This window comes from Pteropus alecto, unplaced genomic scaffold (genome assembly GCF_000325575.1).
Source record: "Pteropus alecto unplaced genomic scaffold, ASM32557v1 scaffold74, whole genome shotgun sequence".
Lineage (NCBI taxonomy): Eukaryota > Metazoa > Chordata > Mammalia > Chiroptera > Pteropodidae > Pteropus > Pteropus alecto.
The window spans coordinates 3,365,108-3,390,542 of record NW_006436291.1 but is presented as its reverse complement, the minus strand read 5'-3'; the positions used below and the strand labels follow the sequence as shown (position 1 = coordinate 3,390,542).

At 56.3% G+C, this 25,435-nt stretch overlaps 1 protein-coding gene across 1 annotated transcript in view; it reads left to right on the top strand.

Annotated features, from left to right (window-relative positions):
• The window catches only part of DOCK1 (dedicator of cytokinesis 1), a 380,982-nt gene that overhangs the window by 348,135 nt on the left and 7,412 nt on the right, over positions 1-25,435 (top strand). The window contains 9 exon segments of the mRNA XM_025047519.1: positions 1-105; positions 250-328; positions 2,089-2,173; positions 4,905-4,991; positions 6,121-6,297; positions 7,253-7,336; positions 13,061-13,198; positions 18,878-19,023; positions 23,269-23,467. The exon segment at positions 1-105 is cut by the window's left edge and continues 10 nt beyond it. Coding sequence (XP_024903287.1) covers positions 1-105; positions 250-328; positions 2,089-2,173; positions 4,905-4,991; positions 6,121-6,297; positions 7,253-7,336; positions 13,061-13,198; positions 18,878-19,023; positions 23,269-23,467 — 1,100 coding nt within the window.

The following is a 25,435-nucleotide window of genomic DNA, read 5'->3' as shown; positions in this document are numbered from 1 at the left end:
GTCGGGAAGACTTCGAGGCTCGGCTGTTGACTCAGTTTCCCAACGCGGAGAAAATGAAGACGACGTCCCCACCCGGCGACGACATTCGAAACTCTCCCGGCCAGCGTATCCTTCAGGGCAGAACGCAGGGCGAGGCGGAGAGGCCGCCGGGCCCTCGGGAGGGTCGGGCATCCTGGGGGGGCGGCGGGGAGCTCCTTGCTCACGCTGACGTTCACTCTGCCTTCCCATCCTTGACCCTTCCGCCCTCAGATATCCAGTGCTTCACGGTGAAGCCCAAACTCGATTTGCCCCCGAAATTTCACAGGCCTGTGTCAGAGCAGATTGTCAGGTAATCAGCCCATTTTTCCTACCAGCATGAGGGCGAGGGGAGTCTGTACACATCTGCTATTAATAATTGCACCTTTGAAATGGTGGGATTTAGCCCTTGGTTAGCCTTCCAGATGCTCTTTCTGTTTACTAAGAAGAGAAAAGGGAAACTAAGTATTTTCAGCATCGAAGTGAGGGGAGCCGAGGTAGGGGCGTATGGCTGACTCTTGAACAAGGCACCACCCCCTGTGCGGTTGACAGTCGGGTGTAACTTTTGACTCTCCAGGAACTTAATTGTCCCTCGGCGTCTGGGGGGATTGTTCCAGGACCCCAGTGGGTACCCAAATCCGCAGATGCTCGAGTCCCCCGTACGAAAGAGCACAGATCAGAGCACACCCTCGGCCCCTCCTCCCCGTCCGCCGACTCCAGGCCAGGGGTCGACAACAGTGCAGGTGTTAATGAAAAAAACCCACATCTAAGCGTGTGCCCAAGGAGGTCGAACCGTGTCGTTCCCGGGTCAACTGTGAAGGAAGTGACGACACGTGGCCGAGGGGCCAAAGGTTCTTTCTCAAGGTCAGGAACTGGGGGCGGGCGCACCCTGGGCCGCTCTGGGCCCTGCTCCCGGCAGAGTTTCCAACCACAGCTCAGGCCCAGCCCCTCCCCCAGCAGACCCGGTCCGGATCCCCGGGGCGTGGCCGGAGCGTTTACTTTCTCTGCACAGAAAAAGGGATCCTGACATTTTGCATGGGGAACTGGGGTCCTCTCTCACCCACACCCGGCAGTTACGCAGCATGGACTTACGAGGTAGATTCTAACACTCACGGGTCGACTGTGAGTTCGGGTGAGATTTTATACCTCTCCATCGCATCGTACCTGACTTAGCAACGCTGCGGAAACACCCTGCCTTCGATGTTCCTTCGATGTTAAGAATTTCCTTTTCTACATGATCCATGTTCTGGGGGGGAAAATTAACCTGTCTGATGGCCTAACAACATTTAGATCTGCTTGTTTTGTATCCCGAAGTTTAGTGGGCTGTGACCTTCCATGAAATTCACTATCCTTTCTTTCACCTTTTATTAGCAAGAATGGGAAATGAACTAAGGCTTTTGATTGACAAACGATGGCTTCCACAGGGCACACATTTTAAGTTTTGCAGCACTTTTTCCTCAGAGAGAGGCATGAATCATATTTCCCTTTGATGTGGGGAGCCTGCCTCCGGCGCACGTGGGACACCCCCCCCGCCCCAAGCGGACACTCCTGTTCCATACACGCCACTCTGGGTGGCTGCAAGCCTGCCTTTTGTAGATCTGAAGCTAAAGCATGCAAGACCTCTTTAAAAATAATAATAAAGACGTCATATTTTATTTTAAAAATTATAAATGATTAAATAATTATTTTTTAAAAGTTACTGAATTATGAAGCTAATGAGTTATGAATGAAATTTTTGAAGTAATGAACATAAGTGAAGAATGGAGACCCCTTCCTTCCTCCTCAGCTTCGCCTTGTTCCCTGTCTGCATGTTTCATTCTTACTCAGCATCTCTCGTCCCTGGAGGATTTTCAGGTACAGGGAGGAGGAGGCAAAAACTCAAGGTGATTTTTCCACCTGCCAACATCTGTCCCGAGGCCGACGGGGAGAGAAACCACAGCTACCGCTTCGGGTCAAGGTCGGGGATATTTTAAAAAAATGCGATGACCTATTGGGAGGCCAGACCTCGCATCTAAGAGCAAATCGACTGCTTTTCGGGTTAAACGTCTAATGATTTCTCTTGTCTCTGTACAGTTTTTACAGGGTAAACGAGGTCCAGCGATTTGAATATTCTCGGCCGATCCGCAAGGGAGAGAAAAACCCAGACAACGAATTTGCGGTAAAACAAACAAACAAACAAACAAACAAACAAAAACAGCCACCACCACAAGCACGTTCCACCACCAGCAAAACTGCCTGTAAAAACACGTGGCCTCCGAGGCTCCCCCAGTGTGGCATTGAATGGCGTTGCACCCTATGTGCTAAAACCCTAGTGTAAACCCTTCGAATTTAGTGAATGATGAACATTTCACCAATGACGTCCCTCAGGTCCTTGTGACGTTTTAATAAGGCGGCGGCGCTGCTAAGGCCCTCCGTGCCCGTGGCCTCCTGCTTCCTCCCAGCCGTGTCTAGGAGCCTCGGTTACGAAGAGGCACCCGTGGCACCAAGAGCACTTTCCGTGGCTTTCTGCAGGTGACAGGCCTGAGCTTCACCGAGGCGGCACGCCTTGGAGCAGGGCGTCCGCCGGCACTGCTGAGCGATGGGCCAGCTCGTCCTGGGGCGGGGGGCTGCATCCCTGACCTCTGCCCACGAGGTGCCAGTCGCATCTCCCCAATCAAATCAAAATCAACAGCCAATCAAAAATGTTACCACGCCTCGCCAAATGTCTGTCACCTGTTGAAAACCACTTAGAGTCATGGAAATATTAACACAGATTCTTACAGCCTTTTAAAAATATATGCGTGCAACTGGTTTAATGGATTCCATTTTGCAAAGGCATAAAATAAAACACGGGGTTTTTTTTAAGTTAACATCTCTCCCTCCTCCTGCCCTGTAAACCTCCTTTGGGACTCTCTAGAGAGACCCATGTTTCACACGCCTCAGCCCCGGGGACCCCTGAGGACACCAGCACTGCTGGGCATGGCCTCCCCTGACCTACAGGCTGTAGGCACCAGGGATGCAGGCGGTCAGGTGAGCAGCACCTGCCGCCGCCCCTCAGTAGAGCGAGGACCCCTTCCAGCAGACTTGCCGCCTCCCGTGGGAGCCCTTCCAATCTCAGGACAATGCCTGCGTCTCCAGGCACCACGGCTCTTGAGGACCCTGCCTGCCAGAGCCCACAGGCCTAGGTGTCAGCTAGGAGCTTGGGGTCCGTGAATTCCAGAGTCGTCCCCAATTCCAGTACTGCTCTTTCAAAGTTAAGACCCTGTTTCTTGGTTAATGAAGGACCTACTTTGTGCTGGTGTCGTCTGTGGTAGGAGAGAGGCACGGCCTGCCTGGACAGCAGCTCTGAGGGCGGGGGCTCCCTGAGCAGGCCCGCCTCAGTCCTCACAGCCTTCGTGCCGGTGTTTATGGAGTTTGTAGTTCTTGAATTTCCCCTGCACCCCTCCACCTGGCAGCTGTTTATTCGCATACTGTAAAGAAAGACACTAGGAGGTCCAGCACACTGCTGGTGGGGCGGAGCCGCGAGTGACCCGCAAATGACCCCGACCCCTGACCTTCGTGCCTGAGCAGCGTCCACCGCTGAGGCTGCGAGGTGTCCAAATGGCCCTGAAATCCCCTGGTTGGCCGCGCCAGGTCCCCACACACAGACCAGGCTTTCCAACGCCACAAGATTTGGTCCCCCGTACGCCTGACACAGCCTCAGGCTTCCGGATAAGCATGGGGGTTCCGTGGTGATGGGAGCCTGGCTCCCAGGGCCGGGTGCCAAGAGCACAGGGTGGCAGCCCAGCACCTCCCCGCCTGGCAAGGCGCAAAGCCCGGGACCCGAGGGCCGGGGAGAGGAGGAGGCAGAGTGAGGGCCTGAGTCGGCGGAGATGGAAGCCTGAGGCCCCTCCCAGGGCATGCTGGCCCGGGGCAGCTGCCCCGTGGGGCGCGAGGAGCCGCAGCCTAGGAGACGGGAGGCCTTGGCCAGGTCCTCTCCCCATCCAGGACCTACGGGGCTTGGGATCAGTGCTTCTAAGACCCTGGCCTTGTCAGCCTTCCATCACGCCATCCGTTCAGTCAGGGTCACTGATGACACTCGGCCTGCGCAGTGGGCACCGGTGACGGGGAGGTGACGGGGGGGCTCACGACGCGGGAGGTGGGATAAGGGACTGACGCTTTTCCCCTGCAGCGGCGTCCTGTGCAGCCTTTAAACAGATGTCGGATTAGACTCCCTGGCTCAAAACAGTTTCCTGCAATGTATAATGTACCATTTTACAAAAAAGTACAGGCTACGAAATAGTATTTTTATCAAAAATACACATACACATTTTACTGCTCAGTAAGAAGTCTCGAACAGTCGATTCTGCTTGTTTCGGTGACGTCTCTGCATAGGGGGTGATTTTTCTCCCTTCTATTCCCATATCTTTTTTTATTAACTAAGGGAAACTTATATTATACAAAAAAAATTCTAAGCTTGAAAGTCTGCGTTATTCCGAGCGCTCACTCTCATGAGCCAGACTTCCTCGAAGCATTTGCACCCACGAGTTCTCTCAAACACGAAGTAAGGATAACGTGAAACTCGTTGGAACCCCAAAAGTCCGTTTGCGGAGAGGGCACCTCCCTCGTTTTGACGTGTATGATTCTCTCCTATTATACATGTTCTTTGCCAGTACCAGGGAGGTTGGCCAGGAAAGCAGGCGACACCGATGTGTCCCGTGTGATCCGCTGTTGAGCAGAGCACGGCTTGTGAGGGGTGACCCAGCACAGGACACAGCAGGTGCCCTACTCAGGCACAGCGGGGCCGAGCGTCGCTTCTCCCAGGAAGAACCCCATGCGGGTGCAGGACTTGCCTCACAGGGGGTTAAGTCCCCGCGGGGCAGCAGCGCCCGGCTGCCGCGCTCCTAACGCGCTCTGTGTGTCCTCTGCAGAACATGTGGATCGAGAGGGCCGTGTACACCACTGCGTACAAGTTACCTGGGATCCTAAGGTGGTTCGAGGTCAAGTCTGTTTTCATGGTAAGGACATGCCCGGGAGGAACTGTCCCCGATCCTTTCTTAAGCGTCCGACACGGGAGTGCCAGGTGGTCACTGCGGCCACACACACAGGGGACCCCAGATCAGACGACTTGGCCCACAGTTGCGTGTGCGCACGCACACGCACGTGCCCCTCGGGGCATCCGTTCTCGTCCTCAGATATCATAGTGGACAGGCTGTGTCGTCACCACCACCGGTCCCGCTGGTGAGAAAGCCAGAGCTTTCTTCTCACAAAACGTTTAAAGCTGGCCGACACTGTACTGTTTTGACAGTTCTTTCTGTCAACTGAATGAAAAGTTTAAGACCCGTTGCCCATTTCCTTACGCTTGTCTGAGACCTTTCTTCCTGGTGGTTTTATTGCCATGTACATGACAAACAACTTGATTAATAGTAATAGTGCTCATGTCAAGTACAAAGGGCTTGAGAAGGGGCCCCTCACGGTACTTGTTAAAGAAGTCACGTCCCGCATCTCACGCATGCCGTGTGTCTGTGTGAGCGGTGACCAGCCTCACGCTTGGGACCCAGCGCTGGGCCGAGGTTCTCACCGCGGACACCGCGGCCTGGGGCGTGGCAACAGCCAGGACAGGAAGGCCTGACCGGACTGTGTGCGCTTCGCCAGCGGGCCTCCAGGCCTTTCCTTGTCACCTCACAGCATCTCGCCCAGGGGGTGGGGCCTACCGTTCAGTTTGCACTAAGCTCCCCCTGGAACTTCCTGGTTTGGTTCTAGAACCCAGGGAGGGGTGAGCTCGTCCTTCATGTGGAGACCATGGCAAGCCCCCTCTCTCACCTTCCTGACCAGACAGGTACAGGGGCCTTGCAGGTGCCCAGGCCGGCCTCCGGGACAGGGACAGATTGCTCGAACATTCCCTAAGCTCTTCGTCCTCGTTAAACCAAGACGGGGGTCTAAGGGCCTCATCTGTGAGTCACACTGTGTTCCAGTGCCTCTCAGGGCTGTGTTCTGGGATGCCACATGGGTGCACAGGCACACGGATGACAGAACCTGTCCCCGCTCAGAAATGCTGCTGCTCTGGCGAGGTGCCGTGAGCCAGCAGCGGCAGGGGACCCGGGCAGCGGGTGTGGCAGCCAGCCTGACGTGCCTCCTTCCCCGCAGGTGGAGATCAGCCCCCTGGAGAACGCCATCGAGACCATGCAGCTGACCAACGACAAGCTGAACAGCATGGTGCAGCAGCACCTGGATGACCCCAGCCTCCCCATCAACCCCCTCTCCATGCTCCTCAATGGCATCGTGGACCCTGCCGTCATGGGTGGCTTTGCAAATTACGAAAAGGCAGGTGACAGGCCAGCGCTTTCTTTACAGCCCTGTCCTGGGAGACTGTGTCCAAACACCACCTCCAGGCCCACGAACAACCGTGGTCTCGGTGAACAGTCTTGGCAGTGGCCAGGCCAGGACAGCTCTGCGGGCTCAGAAGGTCAAGGCCCCACCCCAGACGCAGCTGCCTGGGCACTGTCCCTGCCAGGTTGGCTCTGGAGAGTGACCTTCGGGTGACTTTCAAGAGACCTGGGATCATTAAAAGCCAAAAGACACCATTTTAGCAGGTGGTACGGTGGAGGGGGCCAGCTGGTCTCCCTAGAAAGGATCTCAGTAGCAGTGGGCCAAAGCTGCGGACCCTCCTGTGGGGTAGACCAGGGGTCCGCACGGCAGCCCCGCCTGCTGTTGTCGGTCAAGTTTGGGATGAACGCGGCCACAGCATCATTACTCAGGAACGATACACTGAGGCCCTTTGTGAAAACGTTTGCTGACCCCGGTCTAGGCCAAGGAGAAACGGAGGCAGGAAGGCCACCACCGAGGACGGGCACTAAGGGTGGTTAATTGCCCTGGGCATGGGTGGCCGCTCGGGTCGAGCTGCCGTTAGGTGTGGGGTAGACGGGGACAGGGTGCCGGGGGACGAGGGGGTAGTGACAGGCATGTGAGCTGCTGAGGAGCTGCCACCAAGCGGACCGAACCATCCAGGTTCAGCGGTGGGTCTGCTGGGCTCCCAAGCCTGCGGTGCCACCCGAATGCCCCTCCTGGCTGCCCCTTCACGCCGTTTGGTGGTGTGACCTCGCTGGACACTTCGCCGGAGATGCTGAGAGGACCCAGCTGGGGCAGAGGGAGCTCTGTGGCCACAGGGCTGTGGGTTGGCTTTTCGCCTGGCTCTGTCCCCGGGGCCTGGCACACGACAGGTGTGCAGAAGCGCGTGCTGTGAGCGGGTGTTCTCAGTGGCTCTCCCTGTCTCCTCCAGGCCTTCTTTACAGAGCGGTACCTGCAGGAGCACCCAGAGGCCCACGAGAAGATCGAGAAGCTCAAGGACCTCATCGCGTGGCAGGTAAATGTCCAGTGACAGCGTCTCAGGGCTGGAGTGGGAGAAACGCGAGCGTGGGCCCGGATCCACCTGCACCACCCCAGCACGTGCCGCCAGACGGCACCCAGGCCCGAGGACACCAGCCAGAGCACAGGTAGCCGTGCTCATCCCCAGGCCTAGCCCCCGCCCCTGCCCACCCCCAGCTAACTCAGTTCCGAGGCTGCGGCCATAAATTTCAACCCCCAGAAAGATTCCTCCTGCACGTGAGCCTGGTCTGTTTCCTCCCGCTGGTCACTGACCAGCTGCTGGAAAGTCTTCTCTCTATTGACAGAACAGCCCATCAGAGGCAAGGTCGGACCCTTGAGTTCTCAGGGAGCTCAGCCCCAGGCTGTCCCGGAAAGGCGTCCGCGATGCGGGGGGTACGGTGCTCCGCCCCGTGTTCCCGCGCGTACGCAGGGCGGGGCCGGGGCCGGGGCCGGGCCCGCGCCTGTGATTTCCCAGCTGCAGGGCTGCGCACTACCCTGCTTTTCCGCTCGTGCTCCCGAGGTCTCTGAGCCTCCTCTCTGGCGCACGTGGTCTCAAAAGGGTGGGTGACTCCGGGGGGTGCCTTGTGTTCAGTGAGAAGTCCCTCGTTCAAGCATCTGTGCTTCTCGGAGCCTCCGTGAGCCCGGAGGCGGAGGGGACGGCAGAGCCGCTCTCGGGGCAGCTCCGCCTGCTCGCTCTGTGCTTTGGGCGGCTCACTTCTTAGGCTTCGTTTTCCAACGTGGGAGGCGACGGTGCTGTCCGACCTAAACCCCACACACCTGACAGGGTGAAGCGAGCCGAAGGAGGCGGAGGCCAGTGCCTCCCGTGCCTGGCCTGGTGTTGTATCCTCGATGCCTCGCTTCTGCTCCCCGTGCACCCCGCTTTCCGGTGGACTTATGGGGCGTGATCCCTGATCGCCCACCCAGGGGCAGCCGGGTGTTTCGGTGTCACGTTTCCACAGACGTGACCCTCACGTGCTAATCTCAAAGGGACGAGGCAGGGCTGCCCAGCTCTGGGGTGTGCACACATGTGCACGTGTGTGCATGCACATGTATGTGTATGTGTGTGTACATCTGTGTGCATGTACATGCATGTGGCCATCCCAGGAAAGCACAACTGGGTCCCTGACACAGTGACACGTTGCTGAGGACACGTCTCTGTGGACACCTTAGTCCTGGCCCTCCCGCAGCCCCAGCCCAGTGGCTTCTCCGTCCTCAGCATGTTGGCTGCTGGGTTGGTTTCAAGCCAAGTTACAAGTACGTATTTTATTTTACATTTTATCGTGGTGACGTTTACATAAGATTTGCCACGTTAACCTTTTTTAAATTCACTTCGGTGGCGTTGAGTACAGTCGCATGCTGTGCAGCTGTCACCCCGGCCATCTCCGGAACTTCGTCATCTGGCAAGTCTGGACCCCTGTGCCCACTGAGCACTAACTCTCCGTCCTTCTTGCCTCTGGGAGCCAGCATTCTGGTTCCCGTCCCTGTGAATTGTACTGATCTGGGGCCTCATGTAAGTGGATCGCATAGTATTTGTGGCCCATAGATGGACTCTTCGGTGGTTCTCGCCTTTCGGCTGTTGCAGAGAATGCTGCTCTGATCGTGGGTGAACAGATGCCCGTCCGAGTCCCCGCTCTCGCTTCTTTGGGTGTAGACCCAGAAGTGGGATTGCTGGACCACAGGGTTATTCTGTGTCCAGTCGTGCGCGGAAGCGCCGGGTGTTTTTCCGCGGCGGCTGCGCGGTTCTAGTCCCCACCGGCAGTGATGCGCCCTGGCTCCGCCCCTCCGCGGTGATGCGCTGTGGCTCCGCCCCTCCGCAGTGATGCGCCCTGGCTCCGCCCCTCCGCACCCTCGCCAGCACTGGGTGTTTTCCGATTTTGTTCCTTTCTGTTTTTTTAATAACAGCCATCCTGCGAGGTGCGACTCTGCCACAAGTCCAAACGCATTCCTTATCTATTCGCCTTGGAATTATTCTGCAATAAGAATCCCTGGGGGCTGACTCCAAGGGACCTCGATGGCCAAGGGTGGCTCTTTGCCTGGGACGGAAGCCTCGTGTAGGCCGACTCCCCGCTAGTGAGGAAGGAGGAAAGAGTTCAAAAGTCTGAATGATTCCGTTTTAAGTTGCTGTAAAAACCAAAAGATACAAAATTCAGAACTCCTCCAAAGGCCATAAAACCTCGCTATACAAACACTAGTTTGGTCTGCAAAAGTTCTATTGATTTTTTTTTTTTTCTTGTAAGCTTTTACAGCAAATTGGATGTTAAGAGTTTCAAGTCCTATGGAGGAAAATAATTTGTTCCCCAGAGGGAACTTCATGTCATCACCCCTGATAACTATATTAAAGGGCGAATCTTAAAGCAGCTCACAGGAAAGTTAAAAGAAAGAACCTATTTTCTAACAACTTCATTAAATCAAAAGTGATGAAAAATACATATTCAAAACATTACCTGAGATTTTGCTTTCATTTGCAAATGTTTTGAAGAACCCATATTTTAGTTTCGGTGACTGAGTCCTACAGTCAGCAGAAATGAGACGTTCGGGATTATCGGGATGCTTTCTTCTGTTTCCGTTTGTTGGTTGGCTTGGGTCGGTTTTCTCCTGGGACCTCCCGGCCGGAGCAGTGGCTTTTCCTCCCGGGAACCCCCAGGACTCGCCCCCGAGTCTCTGTCTCTGATGCACAGTGAGCGCATCTTGGTGCCCAGTGTCGGGTGAAGCCGGCTGATAAGGCCCAGGCAGCGCCTTGTTCCGGTGGTGCGGCCCCAGAGTCGTGTGCGGGCGGCGTGGGGCCTCTGCTGGGTTTACAGCGGTCCCCAGGTCACGCGTGAGCACCGGCTTCTCCCTCGGGCACAGCTTGGTTATTCCCCGAATGCCGCTTTCTTGGTGAGCATCCCTTTGGAGGGTCCGGAGATGGATCCACATGGACTCTCACCAGCCTGCTGTGACGCGCACACGTTTCTCTTTTGAAATGCACGAAGATGAAAGACCAGGCTCACTCATTGTCCCCAGCTGGTGACAGGCATGGTCGTCGTCGCCAGGGACGGTGTTCCTGGAGGGCTCAGCCGTGCTCCCAGGTGCTCTGTGCAGCTGGCGGGCCGTGAATCCATGTAGCGGACACACAGGTGCGAACGTCAGGTACAGCACCGCCACTCAGAAGGAGGTCTTTTGAAACGGGCTGTGTGCTCAGTTTGGACACCTTGAGGTGTGACCGTCTCCTCTCCGGGCCCTGGGAAACGCCTTAGAAATGCACATTCCCGGGCTCCATCCTGGAGCCAATCGGGCTCGGAGGTGGGGTTCAGCCCTCTGCCCAGGAGATTCCGAAGGTGCTCAGCCATCTGGGAACCCACCTAACCAAAGGGTCTCTAAGGGCCATGTCAGGCCTCAGCGCGTCACCTCTGCTTGTGTCTTAAGACCTCATGTGTTGGAGTGGATTTTATTCATAGCTGCACGTCAGCCCCAAGCAGATCGGGGCCAGACCCCGCCCTGCATGAAGGTTCTATGTCACCAGTGTCAGGGACCTAAATCTCATGCCCCATGAATTTCACCGGCCAGACTGTAGTTTATACAATAACAGTGACCTAAACCACGTGGTCTTCACTTCAGTCCAGTAAGTGGCCCCTTTGATATCAAGAATCTGCCCAATTTGGAGTTTTCTCAAACCAACAAAAAACACAGAAATGATTAGACCGTGTTTTGAGCATTTGAGAAAGGTCCAGTCTCTGTCGAAATGCTTTCGGTATTGGGGTGGCCGTCCCCGACCTTCAGACAGCACCCCGTACTTCCTCCGCACCCAGACAGACACCGCATTTACCGTCCCACCAGGAGTTGTCCCCAGCCTGCCTTCGCCATCGCCCAGGCGGAACGCGGGAGACGGAAGGCTCACTGTGAGCGTTTTCTGCCGCGGAACCTGAGCACACGGCGGCTCGCCCTGGAGACGCGCCGCCCGCACGAGCAATGCACACGGAATATGAAAACGTCTCACCTGCGTGGCGTCCTGTCGGCGATTCCTGTCGGGAGGAGGCTACCTGGCGTGTACCTGGGCGCAGGCCCAACCGTCAGCAAAACACACTCGGCTTCGGCGCAGCTGGGTGGCCGTGGGCACGGGAGCGCCCGCTTGTCCCGTCCTTCCTCCCCCGAGCGTCACGGGAGGCAGCAGCTGTGCGCTATAAATGGCAACAAACGCGTTCTGTGCGTCGATTCATCTTGATGAGGTTTCTTGAATCCGTTCACGAGAAATTCAATTGTGTACTTATTATCCTTCTCACTAATGGATCTGCTCATCGAGATTGGTGTTCTGTCGTATTAGGAAAATCTGTTTTTAATCAGTATTTGGATTTAATTATAAATTATTAAGAGGAAGCCTCTTAGCTTGATTGCATTGAAGAGTGTCTAACTCCCTGTCTGAGAGGGACGTGGGAGGGGTGTTGGAAGCAGAAGCCTGGGTCAGAAAGGAGTCCTTCCTACACCACCTCCCCACCCCCCGCCCCCCAGCAGCGGTGGCTCGGGGGTCTCCGGGGCTGGGGAAGAAAATGCCGCTCTGTGACACTTTTAAAGGTCAGCTGCATCTCCGCGCTCGGAAGTGAAGTGTTGGCATGGATACTTTGTGACAGCAGTGTTGGCAGAGAAATGATTATTTTTAGTGTTAAGGAAGAATAAATTCGGTCTTCTTTTCCAAATAAGAATATCCTTCAGGACCAGAAGTCACATATAATTAGACTTTCACGTTCGAGACTAGGGTTCTCAATTTCTTATACAGGCGAAATTCTAAGCTCAAAAATCTTTGCGTGGCCACGTGACCCGTTGCTAGTAGATCGGGTTACATCTAGACAAATCTAAGATGCACCGCCGCCGAACTCCAGCGGAAAGCACAGATAAGTCCATTGTGGGTGGACGGACAAATGTGAGTCAGGCAAAGCCGCCCAGTGGCCACCATGTGCTGAGCACCACCCTAGACATGTTCAGTTTAAAAACTGAATAATCCTGATTTCAAAATGTGGGTGTTTGAGGGTGACGCACCTGCCGATGAGTGTGCACTTGGCTGCTTTGATGTTGATTTGGATGCAGCAGACGAGGACCGCACAGCACCACCAGCTGCCTGGTGTGTGTGCCTCCCCCTCCAGCGGTCCCCAACTTTTGTGGCACCAGGGACCGGAGCTCCTATGAGAATGTAACGCCTAAGGATGTGAGGCGGAGCTGAGTTGGTGATGCTGGTGCTGGGGAGCGGCTGCAAACACAGATGAAGCTTCGCTCGCTCGCTCGCTGCTCACCTCCTGCTGTGCGGCCCCGTTTCTAACAGGCCAGGGACCGGGACAAGGTAAAAAAGGCCTGGAATGGACTGGAAGCTATGAAAAAGAAAAAAGTATCAACCAGAAGACAACTAAAAGTAGCAAAAGGACTTAGCAATGAAAGCAAGCCAGATTATTTTTCAAGTTATGAGAATGAAAGAATGTAACTCAGCCGTCCCCAACCTTTTTGGCACCAGGGACCGGTGCTCCCATGAGAATCTAATGCCTGGTGATCTGAGGTGGAGCTGAGGTGGTGATGCTGGTGCTGGGGAGCGGCTGCAAACACAGATGAAGCTTCGCTCGCTCGCTCGCTGCTCACCTCCTGCTGTGCGGCCCCGTTTCTAACAGGCCAGGGACCGGGACCGATCCGCGGCTGGGGAGCTGGGGACCCCTGGCCTAGACCATTAACTGAGAACTAAGGAGGCCTGACCTCTGTGTTTCAGATTCCATTTTTGGCCGAAGGGATCAGGATTCATGGGGAGAGAGTCACGGAGGCACTGAGGCCGTTTCATGAGCGGATGGAAGCCTGCTTCAAACAGCTGAAGGACAAGGTGGAGAAGCAGTACGGGGTCCGAGCCATGGTAAGCGGGCCCCGTTGCTGGGCGGGGGGCGCTGTGCGTCACACTGTCCAACGGTGACAGGCACCCAGGGCAGCCTCACCAGGACGTGCAGGTGATGCCGGCTGTGTGAGGGGCCTCGGCCCCTTCCTCAGCTCGTCTGCCAGCAAACCAGCAACCTCCTTCCAATCACTGGGCGTGTCGGGGTGAGTAAACGTTCATGAATTTGCTTGATCACCGGACATGTGGCCCCGTGCTGGGAGCGCAGTGGGTCCTCAGCTCAGCGGAGTGACAGGAAGTGTGCCGGAGGCCCACGCGGCATGGCCGTTCACAGAGACCACACCGCACTCACGTGACACATACAGGCCCACGGCACTGACGCGTCCTCAGGGGAGGAGTGACGGTCACGGGTCTGTAACGAGACTCACTCGTTAGAGGAAGCAGTCGCTGGGCTGGGCCGAGGCGGGTGAGACAGTGGTGGTCAGGGCGGGATGGGGGGGACAGTGCGGGGCGAGACTCCCTCAGCAGGGCCGGGCGAGAATTTGGACGCAGGCCCGGAGCCGGGCACACACGGCGTGCCTCGGGCAGAGAGAAGTCGGAGCGGGAGGTGGGAAGGTGCCCAGCCGCCAGAGCCCGCACACCAGCCCGGGCAGGAGGCCCCGCTCCGGGACGACGGGCGGAACCGGGTTTTGCTGAGTCCCTGACGGTTTCTGAGCAGGGGCTGGGATCAGCAGCGCGGTAAACCAGCAGCTTGGGACTTTGGATGACGCAAAAACTCCTCGCGGTTTGAGCCTTACAGGAGGCTCGAGGCAGTCTTCATGAGTGCGCCTTAGCGGCTCTGGGGACATGGCCAGGCCCCTCCCCCGGGTGCTCCGCGGTGTGTGGTTCAGGGCACCACTTCCGCCCTTACTCACCGTCTCTGGGAGCCTCGGTGGGTTCCGTGGCTGCCTGGGGCTCTGCAGGGTCCGGCCCAGCACCCCAGGCGCCCCCCGCGCTGTTCAGAGGCCGGCAGCAGCGCCAGGTGTTAGGCAGCAGCAAGGCCCCCCTCACACCTGCTGGCGCCCATCCCATGCCCGCCGGCACCGATGGGTGCCCCGAGGGGTCCTGCGTGCAGGTCTCCCGTTTCCTGCAGAAAAAAGGCACACTGCCGGGAGTCACCGGTTCTCGCGACACTCGGCACTGTCCTCTGCTTCCTGAAGAACCGGCGTCCGGTTCCCTGTGCCGTTGGTCCGTCTGTCGGCCCGGCCCCACCTGTCCGCTCTCCTCTACAGCTGTCTGTTGCACTCACGTCTTTCTTCCCTACGCACGTCTTGCGCAGCAAACACTAGCTCAGGGCTTGCCCTGTGCTGGAGCTCCCCGCGTGTCTTGCAGACGTGAGTTTACTTAATCCAGGTAACAGTCTCAGGAGGCACTGAGCTTGTCTCCGTTTGACAGATGGGGAAATGAGACGTGGGAAGGGTAACGGGCCCGCAGTCGCTGCCCAGCGGGTGGTTGACCCAGAGCGTGAAGCCCACCCGTCTGTCCCCAGTCTGTGCGTTCAGTCTACCTCTGTCACCTACACTACTCTCCTGCCTTCGTGGTGGGAGACATGGAGGGGACCAGCCCCGTCCCCGAGGGGGTAACTGGGCTGTGCCTACACGCCCTGCTCCCACGCCCTCTGCACCCCTGCTGGCAGTGGCCGGGTCCTGGGCCCAGGCGGCCTGAACCTGCCGAAGCCAGGAGGAGCGCGGCTGCTGGGCCCTCCCGAAGGCTCAGCCGGCCCCGCGGGTGGCTTGGGCAAGCAAGCGGGCGGGCCATCAGGGCGTGCTCCCGCTGGGTCCACGCCAAAGGTCCACCTCGAAACATCCTTCGTGCACGTCCGACACCTCGAGCGGCACGTGACGGCTCCGGAGCCCGCGGCTCATCACGGTCAGCGTCGAGGGCAGGGTTTCAGTGCACCGTAACGCACCTCTCCCAAAGTGACACCACTTTCAATTCCGTCTAAGAAGTCAGCGCTTGTGCAGTCTCAGAGTTTTCTTACTCAGTGAAAAGCTCCCTCTCCATCGCTTATTTCAAGTGCATTTCAGAATGACGGAGACCTGTCTTGCTCAGCAAACATCCTGCATGTCCCATTTTGTCCTCCAGTTCATTATTTCCGTGCAAGCTCGCTGCGGGGCCCGGGGGAGACGGGCAGCCGGGCAGGACGGCGGGGGAATCGTGTAGGTGGTGGGGCGTCTCCCTGCTTAAGGACAGTTTCTCCTGTTCCTGGGCAGCTGTCCTTGGCTGGCCATTAGCCTGGCACCCCAGTCTGAGAAGGCATCGTCCCCACCACTTTCCACCTCCTCTCTGGCCAGTGGGAGGGGCCCGTCCTAGTGACTTTCCTGCCGGGGTCTGTGGAGCCCGGGCGTTCCCCGGAGGCTGCTGGGAGCGGGTGTGGGGTGGGGGGTTGAGCTGACCGCCCTGCCTCCGTGGAGACGTCCAGCTTCACCTGTTCTGTGTGCTGGGGACGGGAGCCGGCTTACAAGGCTGGAGGACAGCCATAGTGCCAGGTTCCGCTGGGGACGTGGAGCCGACCGTGTGACTGCTGGTCCCTCAGGTCCCCCCTGCCCCCCACTCCGTGGCCTCTGAGGGGTTGGCTCCTAACACTCCCCTCACTTGGCCCTGTCCACCTCCCTCCCTCTCCCACCCAGACCTACCTCCCCGTGTGCCCACTCCCAGGGGCCAGCACATCACCCCCTGTGGATTTCCTGCCCCCAGGGGTCTTCGTGCAGCCTTCAGAAAGGAATGAATGTGTCCAGAATTCTAAGAAGCTCACCTGCTTCTCACCCAACCTCATGAAACGCTGGCCACCAGGGCTAAATTCAGCTACACCACCCGCCACGACGCAGCGGGCAGCAAGCAGCTAGGCGGGTCGAGGCGGGCACGACGGCTTAGCCTGGAACCACAGGTGAACTGTGACATCATCAGGAGGACAAGGTGCACTCCCGGTGGGAGAGCTGAGGGGAGGGTGGCTTCGGCCACAGCAGCGACACGGCGAGGACGAGGGAAGCTGCCATCGAGTGTGCCCAGCCTGGCGGGCCTCACCCGCGACGGCCCTTCCCTGCCCGCTCGGGGGGAGCCGAGGCTCAGCAGCTCCCCGTGTTGTGCGAGGTCACATGATGGCTGGAGCCAGAATTCCAGGCTCGCGCTAACCGCCCCGCGCCCAGCCAGCCCCGCTGCGCGGACGAGGTCTCGGTCACTAGGCGACCTGTCAGGACGGGGAGAGGCCGCTGCTCCAGAGGGAGGAGGAAGCACCCTGGTTCCCAGAGTCTGGCGTCTCCGCCCCGTCGAGCAGGAGTCGAGGCCAGCAGAGCCCACGGCCACCCAGGGGCACCCTTCAAGACGAGCCCCCGAGTGGCTCCTGTCCCTCAGCCAGAGCCGCCCCTGCTGCCCCTGCCTTCACTCCCGCCGGGCTGCTGTCAGGACACGCGCCAGCCCTCCGCGGTCAGGAAGAGGCTGCTCAGGTGGCCGGAGTGCGGTCGTCATGTCGGCCATCTCCACCCCCCGGTCCGTGGCCGACTCAGCGCTGCGTGCCCCTCACTCTGCGCTCGCGGCCCCATGGCTGCCGCGGAGGTCATCTCATCAGGGACGTGGAAACTGCCGTGCTGGGCGCCCCTGGGAGCGGGGCTCGCCGCGCCCAAATGGCGGACAGGCCTCGCCGCTTCTCCGCCGTGCACTCACCGTGTTTCCTAGGACGCCGCGTCCCCACCTGCCCAGCCGGTGACGGAACGTGGAGGCAGTTTTCTCTGACCCCGAAACGCACCTGAGCACGAGCTGCCGGCCCTCTCCCCTTCTGCTCTGCACCTGGGCCCAGGAAGGGCGGGTGGGATTGGGGAGGGGGAGGCAGGAAGCCCCTTCACGACGGTGGGCGGTGCGTGGACTGAGCGTTCAGCAAGACCAGCTCCTGGTTTCTGCAAAGTGGGTTTCCGCCTCTGAGCCGTCCTCAGAACCCATGCACTGGAAACGGCATGGGGCGCGTGGGCTTGGGGTTGCGAACAGGTGTCATTCAAAGCACAAAGAGCGTCCAGGGCCCGCGGAGAGGGCAGAGACAAGGGGGATGGCCGTGTCGGGCCGGTGGTGCCCACGGCGGGGGCGAGCAGTCAAAACGGGCCTGGAGCAGCAGGCGGGACGCGTCAGAGACAGAGGGACGCGAAACAGGCCCCAGGGCCCCGCCAGGAGGCCGGGTATGTGGACATTCAGGAGCAGGCCTTGGATCGCCCTAGGAAGTGTTTCAGAAAAGCCTGAAAGACGATCTCAGCTTTTGAATGAGAAGTGTTTTCACAGCTCGGGCTAGTCTGCAAGGGACCGTTTCCTTTTTAGTTGGCTCGTGAAGGCCAGTTAATGACACAGGACGTCTCCCTGGGTCTGTGCAGTGTCACCGTCATCGGCGCTGAACCCAGCACTGAGCAGACCCTCTACGCTGCCTCACTCCTGCTGCGTGTGGCTGGCGAACTGTGGCCCGCCACTTCTTTTGTAAATAAAGTTTTATTGGCAAGCGGCCATGAGCACTTCTTTCTGCATTGTCGAGCAGTAGAGACAGAGACCTCATGGTCTCCAAGGCTAAAATACTGATTCTCTGGCCCTTGACAGAAAAAGCTTACCAACTCCTGCTTCTAAACTATTCTTTTGCAATTTCGAACCTATTTTTATTAAAGAGACAGTGTACAGATCAAATTCTATTTCACGTGTAAAACTGCGTGTAAGGAACAGGCCCAGTTTTCAGATGTGGAAGTGGCGTTACACAGTCTATAATCAGCTTTGGTCCCAAGCAGGTCTCCTTAAGGTGACCGGCTGAACGAGAAGCAGCTTTGGTGGCATGGGGATGAGGGACGGGGCTGCCGAAGCCACGCAGTGAGCACGTGCCCTACAGGAATTTAGTTTCCACGTCTTCAAAAACAGAAAGAAAGAGAAAAAGGGGCTTCTGCAGCAGCTGCGGCCCCAGATGTGCCAACATCTGGCTCAGGTGCAGATATCCTAGCATTTTCTGGCTAATTAGAGGTTGACGTGGTGTATTTCAGGGACACTTGTTTTGGTAATATTACAAAAATGTGTCGAAGAAGATTGAAAACTATCCAGACACCATTTTTCTTGAGACTGCGTCACTAGCCCACTGTCAGCGGCTCCAGCCGTGGCTTCACCTGATGCTCTCCACCAGCCACGGCCAGGGAGGACCCCACCTTAGTTAAGGGGCAGGAGCAGCTTATTTCAGTCTAGAGAGGTTCAGTCATCACGCGCCCATGTTTCTTGGCGACCTGCACGGTTTGTCGACATGCGGAGGTCCACAAAGCTCATCTAGAGATCCTGCAGATTCTTTAATCGCATTCTAGATGTTACTCTATAAATTAAATTTTCTGGTCCATACATTCTACTATGACTTTGGAACAAATCGATAGATACATTGTGGTCTTAGTAAAGAAAACCATATTTAAATTTATAAAAGCCAAGAAAGTGCTTTCTGGTATTTTTCACGATATCGAATTGGGTTTCAAAAATCCCCCACATAATCGTTTTCATCTTCGACTCTGATCGGGAATGTGTACTGTTCATAAAAGTGGGCAATTTGGGGCTAGAGTCCAGGCCGCTGAGACACTTAGACCCAAGATTCTGACCGTGCCAGGCCAGAAGTCTGGGAATAGACGTCAGACAAGCCTTCCCCCCTCCTCCCTCTCTCTCCTGCCCCCTCAGCCCTCCAGCCTGGACGACAGACGAGGCAGCCGCCCCAGGTCCATGGTACGGTCCTTTACGATGCCTTCCTCTTCGCGGCCGCTGTCGGTGGCTTCCATCTCCTCCCTGTCATCGGACAGCACGCCGTCCAGGCCGGGCTCCGACGGGTGAGTCAGTCTCGGCGTGAGGGACAGGGCTTGGAGGGACCCGAGCAGCTACCTGGGGCCCTGGGTTGGTTTTGTCACAATGGAGAGGATGTTTTAAAATTAAAACTGCGTTTGAAACTGAGACCCCCCCGCCAGGACTTGAAGAGCGCAATGCCCAGTTATACCCTCAGGGCCTCGTGAGTGTTGGAGAGAAAAGCCCTCACTCCGGGTACCAGTTTGGGTCAGGTTCCATCGGATCTTAGGACCTCCGGCGAGTGCGCATCCCTCTTCCCGTGTCCTGGAGGGAGCGTGCCGTAGTCCAGGACAAGCTTGTCCTGTGCGTCTCTGGTTCACTTCCGTCATGTCACACCAGGAGGGCAGGACTGTCACACACAGCCAGGCTTATGTGAGGGTGGGCGGGGCCATTTTTTTCTGCAAAACCTCTTTGGGGACCCATTTTCGCTCTGCAGCACCAGAAAGCACGAAGCAGCCAAGAAGGGACCAGGGACCAAGTCGACCGTTTGGCACCTGCTGAGCCGTCACCGAGTCTCTCCCGTTAACTCAGTGTTCAGAGAGAACCGCCATGTTGATTTTTTTTGGTGCTTTTGAGTAGCAGACATGTAAAGTTTGTTCATCTTCTACAAAAAGAAAAATGTGGCATGCAATTTAAACATCAGAGGAGAGCTTCTAATTGTCCTACCGTCGAGTTTGCACAGCCGAGTGCTTGTCCCACCCTGTTTGGGGGACAGTTCATCATCCAGCCCCACAGGCCCTGGGCCCTGTGACAGGCAGACACAAACTTTCAGAGCACCCAAGGGACACTCAACCCCGAGTGCCCTTTTTTGTCAACAACCAAGTGCCCGGTGGAGAACAGAAGACTATACTTCCATTTTTTTTCCTCAGCAATTATTTTTATCGGTGTCTGCTACTTATAAGGTCAAGTCCACATGGAAATTTCTCAATTTAGAGGGGTTTAAATCATGGGTGCTTGTCACTTAGAACAAGATAGCTAAAGAAATTTAAGTCAGCTTCTCCCCACAAAAATCCCCAGGCTAGCTGGGAAAAGGTTTTGTATCTCCGAGAACTAGGGCTGAGGGTGGAAATCGGTCTGGAGGTTTTGAGTAAAAGCGGGGCGTGCTGCGCGTGTGAGGACGTGAGCATGGCACGTCTCCTCCTCCCTGGGAGGCTCTTGTTAACCTTGAACTATAAGGCATCTTCGATAGAGTCCAGGTTCTTGTGCATCCTCAGGCATGTAACTAATGTAGAGAAAATGAAGCTTTGGTCACCAACGGCGCAGCCTCCTGCAGAGCGTAGCGCGTCCTGTGGCCAGTTGCTTCTCACGAGGCGAAAAATGTAAAACTCGACCCGTCCGCCTTGTGGTTCTTTGTGTCCTTGTCCGTATCTCATGGCCCATGTCTTCTCCCTGAGCCCAGCGATGTCCAGAATTCAATCGGATCCTTTCTTCTTACATTAGTTGTCTCAAGTTCTGTAAAACCTAGAATAAAATCATAAAATATTTTATTATTGCTTATAAGAGATAGATATCATTTCACACCTAATGGATGTTGATTTCCTGGTTAGTGTGTATCCTTTTGGAAAGACCGGGTATATTTCATCTGACCTTTTTAAGTTTTTTCTTATTCAGTTATATACAGAGTAGACAGAATATTATAATGAGGCTCTGTGCCCGTCAGCCAGCCTCGATGCTCATCAACTCCTGGCCAGTCTTATTTCGATCCGTATCCAACCCCCCTTCCGCTCCCATATTGTTTTAAAGCAAATCTCAAACATCATGTCATTTGATCCCTAAATATTTCAGTGTGAACTAAAAAGTAAGAACTTAAAAAAAAAATTAAAAAACTATTTATCACACAGAAAAAATTAACAGTTATTTGATAGTATCAGCAAATATTGACGTTAATTTCCAATTATCATAAGTGTCATGTTTTTTTAAGTTTATTTATTTGAAACCGATCCAGATAAGATTCTCACCATGCAGCTGATTGCTGTATCTTTTTAATTCTCTTTTAATCAATAGATTTCTCTTTCTACCTTTTTTCTTTTTCTAATAAGTTGCTTCTTGAAAAATCCAGGTTGCTTATCCTGTGGTCTGGGTTTTGCTGGTCGTAGCCCCTGCCTTGCCGGTTGCCGTGGGTTTCTGCCCCCCACAGTCTCTGCAGACTGGTAGTGGCATCTAGAGGCTTGATCGCGATCCGGTTTGATTTGGGGACAGGACAACTTCAGAGGTCCTTCCGTGCAGAGGGACATATGTCATCCCGTCTCTCTCTCAGTGATGTGAGCAGCTAGTGATAATCAATGGCTATATCTTCAGTACCATCACTCTTTAAATAGTATGGGCCTCGATGACAACGAATCCAGCCACCCGTCCCGTTTGCCCGGGAGAAACAAAGAGTAGGAGATGCGGTTTGCTCTCAGCCGTCTGTGTCTTCCGTGGATTCGCAGTGTGGTTTGCTGAACGCTCCATCTGAACCATGATCCCCATGTCACCGTCCCGTGTGGGGAGCCAGGGTGCTGGCATGGCCTTAATCAGAGCAGCAGGTTTTGTTCTCAACGTTCTCTTCACAAAGAGTTTAACATAAACCCCAGTTAGGACGAAGACGTGCCTGGCTTTCTAAGTTTCTTTCTCTTTCGGTCTCCTGTGAAGAAGCCAGGGTATTCACAGGGTGGTCCAGGGAACCATGTCAGGTCACTGTGAGGCCTGGGCATTCCCAAGGGTAGGCTCGGGCAGGCTCCCTGTCCCCAGTGCATGTGATGGGGACTGAGGTTTGCCCTGTCGCCAAGCTCAGCAATGGCTGGGCACTGGGCAGCTTGAGGCCAGGGAGCTTCTGCGACTTCTCTGGCTCCCTCTTCTGCGTCTGTCAATCATGTGGAAAAGATGTGCAGCCCACAGTTCCAAAGACATTGATCAGAGACCACAATACAGGCTGTTTTTCTTCTACGACTGTATGACAGTAATTCCTGTTAAGAGATGATAGCTCTTTTAAAAAGGTTTACCTATCTACGGCCATGCAACCCTGAACCAGCCGGATCCCATCTGATCTCGGAAGCTAAGCAGGCGTAAACAAGGAAGGAAGGAAGGAAGGAGGGAGGGAGGGAGGGAAGGAAGGAAGGAAGGAAGGATTGATTGTAAGCTGACAAGGTCCTTGCAGTCTGTGAAGTCAACCAAGTTTTGCCTCACCTAAAAAATATTTTAAAAAATAAAAGAGTTTACCATTTTCACATGCTATATTTTGAAAATGTGAAATCCTCATGATAATACTTTGCCTGTGAGTTAACGCTGTAAGGTTTTAAAGCTGTTTTCATGCCTTTACCACATTGGCCTTCTCGCTTACCTCCGTCCTGATGCAGAGGATGAGGTTCCAGTCTTAGAATTGGACCCATTTCTTCCCTTTCCTGATAAGACTTAGCAGGACAGAAACAGGGTGGGCCCTGCAGTTGCGTGCAGATGTGTGTGCACACGCAGGTATGACATGTGCCTTAGAAACCAGTCCAAGATCCATTTACTCAGGACGCTGACCCTTTACGTGTTTTTACGGCATCTGGTTGGTGTCAGTGGGCTGAGGGTTGATGGTGTCCTTATTTCATCTTGTGACTGGGGACATCCCATCTAACCACGGTGGTCAGACAATGCCGAGACTTACCAGTAGGTGGCGGAGCTAGAATCCAGGTCCTCGGTCTCTAGCTTAGTTCTTGGCCGAAGACCTGAAGGCATCTCCACTGCCTGTAAGCTGGAGCCAGCTGGAGCCAGCTGGAGCCAGCTGGCTTGTCACTGGGCCGTCCAAGTTCAAGCGACCGGCATGCCTGTGATCTTAAACTAGCCACAGACACCGGGTCTGAATCCAGATACCAGCCTCCTTTGCCCCATTGCATTTGTGAACACTTCAGTAGGACCCCTTAAAGGTGAGGGCTCCCTTTGAAATGGACCCCAGACACCACCCTCCCCTCACAGATCAACAGAATCGTTCAGCATCGTCACATACCCAGTCAGACGTCCCATGCACTCCATCCCGTAAGAGCGGGGCTTTTCCCCAGTTTGTTGTTTGTGATGAGCAAACGTGGTCCAGCCATTGTGCTTGGCTGACGTGCACCCCGAGTCCCCGCAGCCTCTCAGAACCGTTCCTCGCCTCGTACGATCCGGCAGTTCCTGCCGGCGCTGAGGTCTCCCGTGGGTGACTATGCGTGTTGCCGGGTGACACTGTGCTCTCCTGGAACGATGCCAGTGATTTAAACTGCCGTTTCCCGTAGGTTCGCTCTGGAGCCCCTCCTGCCAAAGAAAATGCACTCCAGGTCCCAGGACAAGCTGGACAAGGACGACCCGGAGAAGGACAAGAAGGACAAGAAGAAGGAGAAGCGGAACAGCAAGCATCAGGAGGCGTTCGACAAAGAACTCAAACCCGCCGACGCGCCCCTGCAGCAGTCCGAGGCCGTGATCCTGTCGGAAACGGTAACGTCCCGCGAAGCGGCCCCCGCTCCGTGGCGGGGCTGGCAATCGGAGGTCGCCGAATCCGCCGTAAAATGGTCACGTGACAAGCTAGGTCTCCCTCAGCCTTGCCCTTCCGTGGCCCAATGCTGTAGGGCATCCCAGAGCTTCCCTGGAGCACGCTTGGCTGTCACGGTCCCCATTCCAAAGGGACTAGGTGGGCCCGCCCCCAGCAGGAGGCTTAGAGCCACCTCCCCCTAGAAACAGATGGGCATTCGTGTGGTGGCCAAGAATGTGCCCAGGTCTTCTCTCACTAGCCTGGGCAGGGGCCCGTGACCTGTCCTGGCTGTGACTGAAGAGTTGCTTGGTCAAAGGGCTGGGATGGGGCCACCTTCAAGAAGATGAACTTCACGGTGTGTCTGTACCCTGAACAGCAGAGGGTGTGTTCCATGTGGACCATGTCACAGGCCGCCCGGCTGCGTGGGGGCAGAAGGCAGGCCTGAGGACACAGCGTGGACGTCTGGAAGGCGGACGCCCTTCTGAGGTCTTTGGACGCAGCTCAGCTGCCCCTGGGCTGTGGTGTTTCCCTGCAGCACGCTGGTGGCCAGGGGTGTCAGGACGCAGGGGAGGGACCGGCCAGAGGCCAGCGTTAGTGCCCAGTTAGTGCTGGGCCTCCAGCGGGGGGATTAAGAAGTTTCCGATGAACCCCAACGTTCAGTCTACTATTCTAGAAAGTTGAGGTGCCAGTGACCACTCAGGGACTGGCCAAGATCCCCTGCTCTGAAGCCCAGGAGAGAGCTCTCAAGTCCTGAGACATCGTAACTGGCTGGGCATGTGAACAGACATATTTTGAACATTTAGTGAGGGCCAGACACTATGCAAGTCTTCAGGACAGTTTCATCTAAGCTCCTTTTAAGCGGTTAAAACAGGGGCCTCAGAAGCTGAGCCGGCAGCAGAGCTGTGTGAAAAGAAGTCACAGGACGTAGTGGGCACTCGGCCGTCACAGTACCAGTTCAGCCCCTCCCCGCTGCAGCCCTGTCTGCCGGCAAGGACGCTAGCAAAGACAGGCCGAGTTCAGCAAATTGTGTCCCCCACCACCCCGGCTGACCCAACATACCCTCAGCAAACGCGCCAGGTCAGCACGGAACCATGACCTTCCTGTGGTCTGTGACGGTTCTCAGAGTGACCACAGCTGCAGCTTCAGGAGCTAGGACCCTGACCTCCCGCTGAGGCCAGACTTACTGTTCTTGGTCCAGCCCAGCCACCTGTATGCCCACAAAGGAGCCTCCTGCAGGGGACAGGTGCCGGCAGGGCCTGTGAGCACTTAGGCACCTAGCCTTCTCACACAAGCCTCTGTGCCTTGGAAGGGCCGAGCAGGTGGGCCAGTAGGGGACCCCTGGGAGGGAGGTTCGCTGGGGCAGAAGCAGCAGCCCCTCTCCCCGAGGCCACACCCGCGCCCCCGAGTGTCCGCGGCCCTCTGGGCCTGCCACTACGCTTTGCCTCCCACCTGGCCTCCCCGAGCTTCTCTGGTCACTCCATGGGCCTGGGTTAGCTTCCTACTCGATTTGTATCATCGACAATTTCACGTTTAGCCAAGCCCCTCAATGCCTGGAGTGGGGGTGGGTGCCATCTCAGGAGTCAAAAACATCCTTTGCTCTCTGAGTCTGGGGTCTGGTGGGAAGTATGGGAGAAGCGCCTGACCAGTGCCTGATCCCCTGGGGCCACTCCACACTCACACCCACCCAAGGAGAGCCCAGAGCCCAGCCAGGCTGCAGGGAGCTCACCGCTTCAGCACGTGACAGGTGATGCCTGTTCTCTGGGGTCTGCTTCGTTGGCATAGTATGGTTCTGGGAGTGACCTGTGTCCCCTCAACCCCCCCACTTACTGAAGGGCTTAAGCCTTCCACCCTCCTCCCTGCGTCAGGTGTGTCCACATGGGCCCTGCCTTTGCAGGCCACTCAGAGAGCACGCAGCGCGGCCCACCTGCTCAGCT